Genomic DNA, 15,021 nt, shown 5'->3' with positions numbered 1-15,021 from the left:
TGAGCCAATGGTGACATTATAGATGATGCATCCAGATGTGTAAGCCCCCCTTTTACTCAAAAATGTGTTTTTCTTCTTGTTACTTCAGTTGGATGTTTGAGCTTCACTGTGCGGAATGATGAATGTGCACTAGAAGGCTGTTTTCACATTCATCTGCTGAAGGAGGAAGGTTTCTGTGTCCAGTATTCAACTCACGCTAATGTGAGAACACATTTTACTGTAAATTAGCAGATATTTTAGCAGACTTTTGAAATGAAAAATATTTGCATATGAATAGGTTCTGGGATTTTAAATGAGGGAGAAAGAGCAGATCATTTTAAGAATTTTAAAGAGATAAACATTTTTTGTGGAAAAACCATTAGACACAAATTAGTATTCAAAGTTGAACTTATATTAATCTTAAAACATTTCTTGAAGGGATTCTAAGATTAAAGTGGACGGTCTGACTAATTGCAAGTCATTTCTAATAATTTTGACATGTTTTTAAATTTTTTTTATGGCTGCGCGTCAGAGCACAGAGGAGGGTCTATTTGCGCGCTCCCGTACGTGCCCACCTCCTGTCTGCCATCCGATCCTAACCCGGTCTGTTCGCTGACTCAGTGCCTTAAGCAGCATCACCGTTCACCTGAACAGAGCTACAGCATCCTCTCCGGAGAAATACATCAGCCATGGCCAAAACAGCAACCGGTAAGCATGTTCAGAGTAGTAATGTTAAAGCTGATGCATGGATGGATGGATATATAGATTGATGGGCTTGTGACAGATGCATCCTTTCTGGAGGCTGTAGACCCCATCTCGGCCCGGTGTAGTCTACCGGCTGGTGGTCGTGTGAGAAATATTCTCTTTTGAACGATTAAAACCAAATACGATCACTCACCTTATGATATTTTTCTGTCGACTGGGTTTATTGTCTTAAGAATCTGGTTTATCATAGCAAGAATATGAAAGACGAGCATCCTCCGTCATTAATAGGTTACCAAAACGTCTCCTTCATTATCCTCTTCTATGTTAATGTGTTTGTCCTCATTTGCTTTGATTTTATATTGTGTAACAGCGTATAATTAGACAGCATGAATTGGTCCTAGACAGCTTTATTTACAACGCTGCACCTGCGGTTCAGGCTACAGCGGCCCCGACATGCAGCATAATGCAGACGGACCCCACCCAAGATGCTGAGCTGCCCACCATTTAGCCGACAGCAAAGCTCAGAGGGCTCCATCAGTCTGACTATTGTACTGCTGTGCTATAAGTAAACCTGCGCAGCCCCAACTGGTTGTTTTAAAACGTTTTTTTTTTCTGTAACCTGAACGTTTTCTGATTGTTTCATCGGTTCATTTATTTTGGGATTGCTCCTTTTTTATTCATGTCTACAGCTTTCCTCATATCCTCCTTGTCAAGGATGCATTACCAGCTATGACAGATGTGCTGCTATTTATTTTGCAAAAAGGGTATATTAACAGATTAAAAGGCTTCAATTGGGCCTAAGAGTTAACACACTGACCCTTATACTAACAGATAAGACTTAGATTACAGTGTGCATTAGTCATCCCTGCTCGTTTTTGTTGTAAGCCAGGCCTTAAGCATATTTGTTTTCATTAGTTTGTTGAGCTGTACATATGTAAAAAATTTATGGCGCCTTAATATAATCAGCCCCATTTCGAAAATACAGTATGGTGTGCAGACTGGCTTCATTATGGTATGCATGGTGGCAAAGATGTAGCAGAGGAGACAGGTGTATGGCAGGGTGGGAGGCAGGCCAGCCCTGCAGCAAGTGGGCCGCCTCACACCCTGGCCTTTGCAGCAGAAGGCTTAGCAGCACTGACAATCTGTAGTCCTCTCTGAACAGCCAGGTGGGCACTTTGTCAAATACAAGCATTCAAAAAGTGACCAAATTTGTAGATGAGAATTAATATATTGCAATGAACTGATGAAGACACATCTTAGCCCAGATTTAATAAAAAAGAGTCAAGATCATTAATCAGCTGTGTTCGACAGCTATGACACCAACACTCACACAATGCAGGGTGGGTTAAGACGGATAAATGTTGCTGCCTCTGATTATTGTGACTATGACACAGGACAAACTGCTGAGAATTCAACAGGAAATGAAATCACTTGACACACAGGCCTGTCCTGCCTATCACTCATCTGCAGATTTAAAGGAGATAATGGACAAGGCGTTTTGTTTGAAACGATTCACAAACATGCTGTTATTATAACATCCAATAAAGTAAAAGTAATGCTTGTCTCATCCCTCTTATGAAAGAATCTTCGTTTAATCATCCTCACCAAAGACATCCATCCAATAAATTATTAAACAACATGGCACTTATGTGCATTTTAGACATCTAATGGATCATTAAAGCAGTGGTCGCTTGATGCTAATTGGTACATTGAGCATTTTTTCCTTTACTAACGGGTAATATTTTAATTTGGGAATACCTCAAGTATATTTATTCATTTTTGACATTGTTTGTGCGGCTTTATTTGATAGTGAGGTAATCTTAGCTGGGTATTAATTTGCATGTTTTACTGCTTTCATTAGTAACACACAGAGACTCACCTGGATGCTATGGTGTGTTTATGTTCCCACAGCATACAAAGAGAAGATGAAGGAGCTGTCTGTCCTCTCCCTCATCTGCTCCTGCTTCTACCCAGAGACACGCAACAAGCTCATGGGTGAATTTGAAGGTATGGATCAGCTCAAATATTGATTTTCTTTTGGATCAAACATATTACCCCTCCCCCCATGGATGTTTTATCTGTCTTGTAAATATAGACATTAGTAATAATGACACATTATTGTACTGATATATTGTATTATTGAACATTGATTTTGTAATTGTAATTGTGTGGTTTACAGACATGGAGGTGAAAACTTTAAACAAGCGGGCCTCTGGCCAGGCTTTCGAGGTTATTCTCAAGCCTCTGTCCCCAGTATCGGATGTAACCCACAGTCTCCCTTCACCCCCCAAGAGGGCCATCTCCTTGGAGGAAATTGAGAAGAAACTGGAGGCTGCTGAAGATCGGAGGAGGGTGAGTATTTCTCCTTTGTCAAGTGGCTTTCGGTTGTTAAACCAATCAAAATGAATCAATCAGTCTGTTATTTTTACTGTGTGTTTTTAGTCCCAAGAAGCCCAGTTGCTGAAGGCTTTGGCAGAAAAGAGGGAGCATGAGAGGGACGTGTTGCTAAAGGCCATGGAAGAGAACAGCAACTTCAGCAAGATGGCCGAGGAGAAGCTCCAGATGAAAATGGAGCAGATCAAGGAGAACCGTGAAGCCTATCTGGCAGCCATGCTTGAGCGTCTACAGGAGAAGGTGAGAAATGCAGAATTCATATTTGTCACCTGCAAAAAAAACAAAAAAACAGTCAGAGTCTGCTGTGTCGATCACAGGGTGCTGTCCTAACTCTCGCTGTGTTGCTCTCTGGTGTTTACTAGGAGAGACATGCAGCTGTGGTGCGCAGGAACAAAGAGCTGAAGGAAGAGCTGACAGCATGAGCATCTCACGAGTCCTGACTTCCATGGTCCATCTACGTCCCTACATCCAGCCCCCTTCCCCGCCCTGCTCCCATCCCTCTCCAGAACAGACACCCGACCCTGGAGCCAGATAGGTGGAGGACCTCACCACCACATCACAACACACCACACCACAATACTCACCACTATCAGTATTATCAATGGATACAAACATCAGTAACACTCATCTTGAGAACTGAATGGATTTCTTGATTTTAGAGAAAATGCGAGAATATGGCTATTATTATTTTGTAAATACCTTTTTTTTTCAAATCTATCTATCTATCTATCTATCTATCTATCTATCTATCTATCTATCTATCTATCTATCTATCTATGATGGTAGGTGAAGTACATACAAAGGTTGTAATGTGCTCCACTGTACAATTCAAACATTTTGTTTGTAATTGATTAACGTTTCAGTTCTTGAAATTTGACTCTACAACCATTTTTCTTGTGAAAGCCTTTGGTGTTGTGAGTTGGCTGTAGATTGACATTTGCAGTGTTTCCTGATGATGTCATGATGATGATGATGTTTCTGTGTCTTTGTGAAGAATGACGGTTGGTGTATCTAGAATGCAGACTCCTCAAGATTTCAACGTATCCCACCTGTATCTTCCGCACGCACGCCTACTCATTCTCAGCACACACGCTTGGAATTTAATAATACGCCAAACCCACAGATTTAAAAAGTGTCCACTTCCTCTGAAACTGAGCTTGATAATGAACTTGATAGGTGCTTTACTATGATAATTAAGAATGTCTATGCCCAATGGGAGCAACTGTTTATAAACTTGCAGATTCCAACTTAACCTGACAATTCCATTTCTCAATGAATCCATCTTTAGCCGACTCAATCGCTCTGTTATGTACACAGTATTTGGGGATTAATCTCTTTAATGTTATGACACCATACTGGTACCACGCATAGTGTCTTGGACAGTGGAATGTGCCGTTGCTCCCACCTTGATATTGATAGCGTGAACATAACGTATGTCTGCGTGGGTGTGTGAGTTTACCATAAGGCATCATTAGCATCTGCTCTCTGTAGGGGTTTAGATAGAGAATGGATGCAGGATGCTTTACATTCAGCACACTGAACTAGTCTCTTTTTAATATACAATACCACTGATAACTGCCTGCATCCTCTTGCTGCTTGTGTTTCTCCCTTCATATATTTCTCTGTGAAAGCTTTGCTGAATAAAGGTTTGGGGTTCTGTGAACATGGCATGCACCATCTAATAATTTTTCTGTGCTAAAAGACGAGGGAAAATGTAAACTGCCAAATAAAAGAACAAGTTATCTACTGATCCTGAAAATCACAGTCTTCCCCCAGACAGTTTTTCATGTATGTCTTCTGTGATAATGTGAATATAATACTGGTTTACTCCTCAAAGGTTCAGACTAACATAAACATAAAATGAATGGACGATCAGCCATCACACATGCACGAGACAAACAAAAGGTGCAGTCTTCCACCAGTAGGTGGCAGTGACAGATTTATTTGGACTAAAGAAACCCTGCTGGAGCCCATACCCTCCAAAAGAAGGACAAAAGTTCACCATTTGCCAAATACTGAAGAAATATCATGACAAAAACACTAATAGAGTGGAGCAATGATCTGTTAATGAGAATCATGAGGATTTGGAATTGAAATAATGGTCCTATTTTGAGGGAGCAGGGCTTGTGTCATTTATCAGCACTAGAAAGACATCACTTTCATATATGCTGCTTTAAATTGACTGAGAGTTCTCAAAGGAAGATATCTTTTTATTAATAGATTAAGCCCTCAGGGGACAAACACAGACAGTGACTACCAGACCAGGAAACCCGAGGTGCTGAATGGATGGAGTGATTAAAACAATGAACCCCTGAAAAAACTGTGTCACCAAGATTGTACTAGAAACAACACCTCAGAGCTGAACAGTGATTTATTGGTCCAGCTGTCTGTGTGTTGCTGTTACTTTTTACCGCTTTCCTCCAATGTCCCCATCCTGTTCACACTATTGTCTCCGTTTCAGACCAACCCAAGCTGGTGAGGTCAGGGCAACATTGTAAAGGATTTCCTCTGGGCTCTTAATGATTTCCTGGGTATTCATAAGGGCAACAATGCTCTCGGATTGGGTTACTTACCTGGCACACAGTGAAGGAATTGCCTTTCAGTCAATAACCGGGTCCTCATTAGCTCATTATTAACTTCTGTGGGATTGCAGCAAAAATGCACCTGCAGATTATGATTCATTTGGGAAGATATGATCTTAATCACTAGGAGATCATATAGTCTGCGGTTATATAGGAGTTTGTAGCATGAATGTAGAGAAAATAGCCACCTATTATACATTATGAACTACAAACAAAACAGAATCAAAAGGAGTAAATGCAACAGAAACAGACACATTGGTGTAAATCTATATTTTATACTTTTAAGTTCAATTTATTGGTACAAAAATATTACAAATAGATACAAAAATGCAAGTGTCGAATTGTCAAGCAGTTAGTTTTCCAAATGTGGTGCATATAATATGCATATTCTCTTGCATGTAGTTCTGAAAAAGGCCAAATTAAGTAACTCAACATTATGTTAAATACAGACATCTGTGCTCGACAAATGTAGAAGTTTCAGTATCTGGTCTAAAAAATATTACCTCTAATTTGTGCTTACAGTACATCTATTTATGGCCCATACTATCATCATACCAGTCCTCAACCTGGAGACAGTGCATTGTCGCTAAATTAGTTATCAATTTCAATGAATAACATAAAATCATCCTTTCTTGATAAGAAAACGCTGAGAGGAGATTACATCCTTCAGCCACCTCTCTCACTTATTCTTAATTCTTAATAAAATAAAATCAGTTCAATTGTTCACCTGTGTTTTATTGCTATAAAAAACAGATGAGGTCTGTAATAGTGGGCACAGCTCAGCTGTTGCCTTCAGTCCAGTTGTTGGCTTCAGAAGGCCCCGATCTCCGTGCCCCAAGGCCTGTACGGCTTTGACAGGGTGGAGGAGGGGCTCACTGTGCTGATGGCCGTCGGGGAGACTAGGGGGAAAGCACCGAAGGACAGGGGGAAGGCCGAAAGCGAGGAGAGGGATGAGAGGAGAGGTGGCGAAAGCTTGGATGTTGGCACAGGCAGACTGAGGGGCAGCGAGCCGCTGGGAGGCATCCTGAGGGACTCTGTGGGGGGCAAGACACTGAGTCTGGATGTCCCAGATGCCTCAGTGGAGGAGGAGGAAGATGTAGAAGAGGAGGAGGAGGAGGAAGAGGAGGGTGGGCTACTGTTGTTTCTGGATGCAGGTGTCCTGCCCTGGGGGTGTTGTAGGAGGAGGGGGTGGGCGAGATGGGCAGGGGCAGTTCCGTATGCAGAGCCCCAGGCTAAGTGTTCCAGTCCAGTGTGCACCTCCCTCTGAGAGGCGTAGTTGCTAAGGTGGGACACCAAGCGTAGGCGGAGGGGGTCTGTGTTGTCCCGACCCTCTATGATGCTCAGGAAGCGAGCTGTCTCTGCCAGGCACTCCCTGAAGCCCAGGCTGCGGTAATCCTTCGCAAGAGCATGAGCCTCAAAGAAACCTGTCAGGGAGGGAGTCAGAGAGTTAGAAACATGTGATTTACAGCATATCATGTTATCATGACTTAGTGAAAAAGGACATGATTTTAATTCAAAGTCCAAGAATATGTAATTTAGCTTACCTTTGCCACCAGATGCATGAAGCATCTTCAAATGGTCCACAGTCATTTGCAATATTTCTGCTTTTTCCAATTTTGCTGATCCCTGAAAAGAAACAGAAAGAAAAGAATAGTGTTACGTTAAATTATATCAATATTTCCGTCTGATCTTTTTTTTTTTTTTTTTTTTTTTTTTTTTAAATCAGGCGACCATCTAAAAATGTACAGGCAAATGAGGCAAGAATAGAAGTATAAGCATTGTACCTGTTTCTCAAAAGCACTTGGCACCAATCTCCTCAACTCTGACAGACTGTTATTGATTCGGTCACGTCGCCGTTTCTCAATAATCTGTAAAGGGGGTAAAAGGAAAAATAATGAGGTTACAAGTGGTGGGAAAAGTGGTATTTATGAAACAGCAGTGCGAAACTTGTTGGCACCAGAGATAATGAACTGACTTACCCCTCTGCGTCTTTTTCTGGCTTGAACTTGAGTGGTTGTGGAGGGAGACATCGAGCCGTGAGAATCAAGCTGACTGAGAAGCAAAACAACATTTTTTAATTGAAACAATTAAACTTAAAATGAATTAAAGTTGAAATGTTGCATTGTAGTGAATTAAAATGAACGACATAATACAGAACTTATACTGTGAAATATTTAACATACCCATTTTCATCGCCGCTGTCTTTCTCCACTTCAACGTTGTCGTCCAGGTCGCTCTCCGATGAGCTGTAGTTGTGGCTTCGCTTCATTTTTTCACTTCACTGATCCAAATAGTCCTTGCAGAGAAAAACTCCAGTGGTGCACTGACAGCAGTGTGTCTGGATCTGCTTCTCCTGTGATCATTTTCACTTCGGGGGGGAGGGGGCGGGGTCTCCGGAGTGATGTGGGCGGTGCTCGACAAACCTTAAGCCTGTTAAAATCGAGCTGGCATTTGAGTGACATGAGCTTTAAAAAAAGCAGCTCAGAGAGAAGAAAACTCTAATGAAGGTATTGAAACTTTAAATTAATATGTAATGCATTATTTTAAAAAAAAAAAAGTTTAAAAAAAATGACATTCATGATGTCATTTCCCTGTAATAATGATAATTAAACAAATTAAAAAATCAGAAACCCATGTAAGCTCCCCTGTATGACAAAAATTAGGAGCATGAGAGCACATATATCAAGCAGCACTGAGCCCAGCCATGAACAAATCAAAGAGCAAGTGCAAAATAAAATAAATAAGTTCATATGTAAATCATGTGAAAAATAAAAGTCATATGCGGATAAAAGACATAAGCTTATATAATGCAGGTGACATTTTAAGTAAAAGAAATAACCACATATATAAATGATCTCATATAAAGCAGATAGAATGCCAGATAAAACTGCAAAATATATGAGAGTGCATATAAAAATACTAAAATGATGATACTAAAAACAAGCACAATTAAAATTTGTATTGACAAACAAAGAGAGGAAATATGAAAGTGACGCGATAATGGAAAAGTAAAACATTGTTAAGTGTAGGCCGTCTTGTAAAAGTGAGTTTTAAAGAGGCACTTAAAAGCTGCAGTGAAGTCTGCCGATCTCACACTGAGTGGAAGGCTGTTCCACAGCCGAGGAGCCATAACCCGAAAACATGCCTTTGGTTTTCAGTCTGGTTGGTGGAGCAACTAAAAGTTTATGATCAGCTGATCTTAGAGGCCAAGCTAGACTGTAAGGGGTTAAAAGTTCTTTAATATAATCTGGAGCCAGAACATGGATGGCCTTGTGGGTAATTAATAAAATTTTAAAATGTATTCTATAGGTAAAAAAGTAGGAAAGATCGAGATTGGTCCTTTTAGTGGCTGACAACTAGACTCCTGGCCTCAGGTCTCCAGTTTCCCTGCTGAGATCCTAGTCCATGAGCAACAGGCCCCATTATAGTAGGAGCCCTCTTCATCTTTGGTGTTGTGGAGGACACACGGCCTATTAGCAGAGTGTGTTGTTCATTGTCTGCTGTCAGCTGTGTGGTTCCACAACAGCATTGATCAGCCGGGAGGCCCAACATTAGTCAGTCAGCGTTGCCAGGCTCTCCTAGGAAACACCCCCTCCTCCTCCACCTCCACCCTTCTCCCCAGTCACTGCAAACAGGTCAACTGACTGGCGCAGGGAGAGCTTCCCAGGGAATCATTCATCCACCGGGGGTGAAAACATCGAACACTGGGGAAAGAGAAACAGAAATGTTTTTAGAAGCTCGAGCTACATGCAACTGTAGATGAATGTTTTACTTATGAGCTACATGAAAAAATATACAAACCTACTAAGGCATACTGTATAAGTGGTAAAACTAAAGTGCCTCACTCATTCAGTGTTGGATGGGGAGCAGGGGTGGTCTCAGCTGAAGGTGTGATAATTTTGACCCCACTAATCTGTTGGGGTCAAAGGGCAAACTATATAAAACACAGGAGTTTTCAATGTTTATATTCCAGTGTGTAACTGATCCCTGTTGAGTGTTTTTCTAGTATATATTAAGGAGAAAGACACAGGAGATACAGATATTTCTGCCTATATATGTACACATATACTGGTACACATATATACACTCACATACATATGTAAGGTTACAAGGTTAATTACAAATGCGATTTAATGAATTAAATCTGTAGATCTTTATAGCCACTGAAACAAAAATAGGACACTGATGAAGCCATCGTACAGTGGTGTAAAGTAACTAAGCATATTTACTCAAATACTAGTACTTCAGTACAATTTTGAGGTACTTGCACTTTACTGGAGTATTTCTATTTCATGCTACTTTATACTTCTACTCCACTACATTTCAGAGGGATATGTCAAACATTTTACTCCACTGCATTTATTTGATAAAACATACACACCATATACACACAAAAACATATGATCAGTTTATTATATAAAGTATATAAAGCATTTAGAAAACAACCACAAAATTAAAGTACTGCCTACATGTTAATGCATAAAAAAGACCCAATAATATAATAATATAACCTACCATTGTAACTTTTGATACTGCAAATACATTTTGTCGCTAGTACTTTGGTAACATTTTGAATGTGTGACTTTACTTTTTATGGGGTATTGTGACTTACTGAAGTAAATGATAGTACTTCTTCCACCACTGCCGTCATGTTAAAATACACAACATACCACAAATAAATGCAGAAAGGTCAATACACTATAAACACTATCATTATAAGAGCAGCAGTCAAATGTCTTTTCTGTTATGGTGAAAGGTCTGGGAAATGACAGTGCTTGAGGCTGGGATAATTCCTGCATTGAGTCTGTCGTGTCTGCTAAGGCCATCAGTGGGAGCGTGACCCCCCCTGCTGTCTTCCATTCCAGTATCTTGTAGAGGAGCAGCTGTTTCTCTGCTCTGTCCATCAGGTCAGTTGTTAACTTGGTGCGTTGGGAGCTAGACAAGTGCGGATGAAGAGCTTGATTCCAGGGAGCAACTGCAGGCCAACACGCTGTTCCCAGAATGTCAGAGGGGTTTCAGTGGTGACAGATACAATGTGCAAGCCTCAGTCATTCTGTTGATGCAATGAGTGTGGGTGAACTTTCACGCCAACCCCTGACACACATAGAGACCCCCACCTCCCCTCCTCTCCATGCCAGTGTTCACTTTCACTAAAAATCATGCCTACCTTCGCCCATTTCATTCATTTCCACACTCCTACATGGTCGATTTATAGATGCTAACATGTGCATAATCCGGTGCTGAAAAACACCCAAGGCCTGCATACTCTCTTTCTGGACAGTGTTTTTCACATTGGCATTTATATTGCTCTTCACTCCAAAAAGCCTGGAGCCTATGAGACTGATTCGGACACAGATTCCCAGCTAAATGAGCGCGAGCCCTTTCCTTGCCCTTTACCCCAGACTAAACCATACATGGCCTTTCCATGACTCTCTCTGGAGTGGCAGCTTGAGTATATTTGGGATCACTTCATTGTTTTTGATACTATTACGGTAATGGGGCTCTACAGTGCCACTAGTGCTTCAGGACAGGCAGTTCATGTGGTCTCCATTATGCAGACACAAACCACTCTCCTCACAATTGTCAAGGTCCTTCATATTAGTGCTGACATTCCTTTCGCCCATTAAACGTAATTATGATTTTTCTTCCTAAAACCTTGACATTTCACCTGTGGCATCACAACATTTTCTCAGCCTCCACTCCATTTGACTTATGGACAATCTGAGTGTGTTTTGTTTGAGCTCATTTATATGACTGGCATGTTTCCTCATGCATTTTCAAGTGTCTTTACATTCAATCAACTGAACGGCATGCCAAACCGTGCCTGTCGACCATGGGTCTAACTCAGCACCAATTCGGAGAAACTACTCTCAAACCAGTGCCAGGAAGCTAAGAGGTATAAGCAAGCATTTGTATGAAACTGGCGTGTGCCCAGCTGCCTTCCTCAATCTTCCCTTAGGTTTCCCTTGGTGACTCTTTGTGTGCAAGAGTGCGGCCTGAGTGTGTGCTGGTGTGTCTGCATGTGTTTATGTGTGTGTGACTGAGAGTGTGCGAGTGTGTTTAGGAGGTGCTGTTTCCCACAGCCCTGATCTAATTCCGTGGTAACTCAATCTCCGTGTGAGCGCTTCCCGGCGAGTGTTCTCCCACCCGTCGACAGTCTCTCTCTGGCTGGCTGAGTGGCTGAGTGTGTCTGACAGAGGCCGGCTCAGTCCCATTGGAACCCCCCGCCTCCATCCTACCCACCCTCCCATCAGGATTGATTTACTATGTCAACCGTTGGGGCTGTCGGCAGCAGCGACGCTCGCAGCCGTGCCTGCATCCTGTGTGCACACCATCCTGACATCTTATACCTGTCATTCAACAACTGCTATAGAGAAGTTTGCATTTGTGCGTGTGCTGTTCAGGGGTGGGGGTGGGGGTGGGGGCATCTGGGGGACATTTGTGTGTGTGAGATCATGAGCTGCCTACATTTTATTGAGATTGAGTAAAGGTGCATGTACAAAGGTATGCTTTTTCTTTATGACGTATTATGTAAGAACAGAGAAAATGCCACACATGCTGGTCCTAAATAGCTTGTCCCACTAAGGGAAATGTCTCCCAGACAGCTTCCATACAACAATGTTATCCTATGGACCACAGCTTCCTGCCTGTCCCCTCTGGTTCCAGTCAGCACCCAGGCGCTATATTGGGCAGGGACCAGACCAGGCCTGAGACCTATTCCCACTGTTTGACCGTAATACACACGCCTTCTCATTCTTTACTTTCCTGTCTTTGTTGGCATCTATTCTCCTTTTGCCTTTTGGATAGGTAAAGCCAGGGAGGATATGTTGACTTCCTTGCTTCTTTGTTTAGCAGGAGTTTTAAAAAAACAACCTTTTTTCTCTTCTGAGGACAGGTCCTCAGGTCATAATAGACATCAGGATCTCAGCTGCCAATTATAGAGCATGAATAGCTTGTAGGAAAGATTCAAACAACACTTTAATCTCTGATATGGACAACCGTACGTATTGAGTATTGAAAAAAAAGTGGATGACCTGAGTCACTCTTGATTAAGTAAAATCATTTTCATACCTTTTTCACAATGGTGCATGCTCCTTCAGTGGCCTCTAACAATGACATTGCTCATGAGGTTTACAAGTAGGCTTTCCCATTACCAGTTAATTTATGCAAGTCCACAAAAGAGGAAAGGCAGATCATAAGACTGGTTTCCAAATAAGCGCAACAGGAGACAGCACGTGATGTCCACACAGAGAAAGGAGGACCACGGAGTGAGCTACTTTTAAGGCCACACATTGTGTTGCCACAGGAAAAACATTGTTTGCATATCAATGGCGTGTGTGTGTGTGAGGTAGGGGGAGTGTGTGAGTGTGTGTGTGAGGTAGGGGGAGTGGGGTAGTGGGGGGGTGTTGGAGCTCTAATTGAAATGTATCTCTCTGGTTTACATCACGCAAAGGGTACCTCACAGTCACTGGCTATATGAATTATTAGTTAAGTCAAGCTGTAGAAAATGATAATTACTTCTGTCTACCGTGTGTGTGTATGTGTATGTGTTTTCACTGTTGTGTGTGTGTGTGTGTGTGTGTGTGGGGGGGGGGGGGGGGGGGTGTTTAGAACAGACCTGTCTCTGAAGGTCAACTATCATGTTATGAGTAACTCCTTCACATGACCTTAGACACCTATAGACACTTATAAGCTTTTTAGGGGGCTTGTGGGCAGTTTTGTATTTGATGTTTGGAATTAAATTTGACTGGCATGATGATCACTAATAATTTTAGACAGAATAGAGAAATAGAAATGTGCCAATTTATGATGTGTCACAAGTTTATAAAAAAAGAAATCTGTCTTTTTTGTGAGCCGGCTCCTTTCCCAGTGGATGCTCTGTGCCAGCTGTCTGCGCAGCAGTAAAGTACTGCTTTCCCAAGCTCCGACCTGTGGGAAAATCTGTTGTGGCCAGTAATTGATTCCGCCCTGCCAGCCCCATTACTCTCCACTGCAGTCAAACTGCCAGTGATCTGCAGAAAGCCTGTTAGCACAGCCCCTTTACTCATTCTCTCTTTCCCCCCACTCACATAAACATGCGTCAGAATCCCATCCTACTATTAATTCCATAGTTATTTCTATCTTCTGGACATCATTTTTCACTCTAATATTCACATGCTGTGAGCATTTTTTTATTTTTCCACTTTTTAAATTTTTTTTCATATGTCCATACCCAGTTATGATGTCCTGTTAATTGTATATATGACGTATAACACATCAAAAAGGACATTTAATGTACATTTTCAGGTCTATATTTTTAATCTGGGTCTCTACTGGAATATGTTTGCATGATTTACAGTTCAAAAAACTTATTAACCCTTTATGCAGCCTCTCAGTTCATCCTCTGTCTGTAACAGGCTGTTTTAGCTCCTGTCTCTTTAAGGCTGCCCTCCCTGTGAGCCCACTGTTCTGATTAGTTAGCTTCCAGAAGTTGGCTTGGGAGGCTATGTCAACAAACCATGCAACAAACTATAGTTGTAGGATTTCACTACTTTTTCTCATCCTTTACTCAAAATGCCAACTTCTCAAATACATCTATAACTGTTCTAACTGGAATCCGCTCCAAAATATGAGAGTGGACAACGCAAACAACACATGGAAAAACCTTAGCAACAACCTTAGCAACAAAGGCTATGGAATGGACGGCTGTTAATGGGCATGCGAGACAAGCTAACGTCAGCTTGTTGACAAGGTAGAGAAAAACGTCTCAAACAAAGCATTCAGAGCAGGTTGAGTTCCAGGTTAGACTTGCAGGTACTATTTCTGTATACGTTAACCTCAAGTTTTGGAACTTTAACGATGTTTAAATGCACAAGGTGTAATTTTCAGCTGCTAGGCATCTCTCATTCAAAACAATAACAAAACTGGGAACAAAATTATCTGCAGAGGTCTCCTCCTCTCCGATACAAACGGACACAGTGATTGAAACTGGTAAAAACACTGGATGAAGCAGTTTCACATTAAAAATCAGTGTTTCTCCAACGCTATTTGGCGGACACAGGACGTCCAGAGGGGCTGCAAGCCGAGCTGCCACCAACGTTTGTTCAGCTTGTTTCTCTGACAACTTAAGATCCACAGGTTCAGGAAATTTTTGGAGTCGAAATATCCGCAGAGGTCCCCTCCTCTCCAAAACAAATGGACCCCGTGATTAAAACCGGCAAAAATACTGAATAAAGCAGTTTCATGTTTAAAATCAGTGTTTCTCCCATGTTGTTCGGCGGACACTGGCATCCGGAGGGGCTGCAAGCTGAGCTGTTGCAAATGTTTGCTCAGCTAGTTTCTCTGATAACTTAAGATCCATACGTCCGATGACTAAAATCCT

General features: G+C 41.7%; 2 protein-coding genes across 2 annotated transcripts; one reads left to right on the top strand and one right to left on the bottom strand.

Moving 5' to 3' along the window:
* Positions 1-113: 113 nt before the first annotated feature.
* stmn2a (stathmin 2a) lies at positions 114-4,805 on the top strand. The gene is made up of 6 exons (XM_042424317.1): positions 114-201; positions 512-687; positions 2,596-2,691; positions 2,864-3,036; positions 3,127-3,318; positions 3,441-4,805. Exons 2-6 carry the CDS (start codon positions 669-671, stop codon positions 3,498-3,500), a joined length of 540 nt encoding a protein of 179 aa, XP_042280251.1. The 5' UTR covers positions 114-201; positions 512-668; the 3' UTR covers positions 3,501-4,805.
* A 1,110-nt stretch (positions 4,806-5,915) lies between these two features.
* Positions 5,916-8,028, bottom strand: LOC121905833 (hairy/enhancer-of-split related with YRPW motif protein 1-like). The gene is made up of 5 exons (XM_042424367.1): positions 7,844-8,028; positions 7,640-7,712; positions 7,445-7,528; positions 7,205-7,286; positions 5,916-7,084 (listed from the first exon to the last, which is right to left on the bottom strand). The coding sequence occupies exons 1-5, from the start codon at positions 7,927-7,929 to the stop codon at positions 6,471-6,473; spliced, it is 939 nt and encodes a 312-aa protein (XP_042280301.1). The 5' UTR covers positions 7,930-8,028; the 3' UTR covers positions 5,916-6,470.
* Between the last annotated feature and the right edge of the window lie 6,993 nt (positions 8,029-15,021).

Source organism: Thunnus maccoyii, chromosome 10 (genome assembly GCF_910596095.1).
Source record: "Thunnus maccoyii chromosome 10, fThuMac1.1, whole genome shotgun sequence".
In the NCBI taxonomy this organism is placed as follows: Eukaryota; Metazoa; Chordata; class Actinopteri; order Scombriformes; family Scombridae; genus Thunnus; species Thunnus maccoyii.
This window is presented reverse-complemented; position numbering and strand designations above follow the sequence as displayed.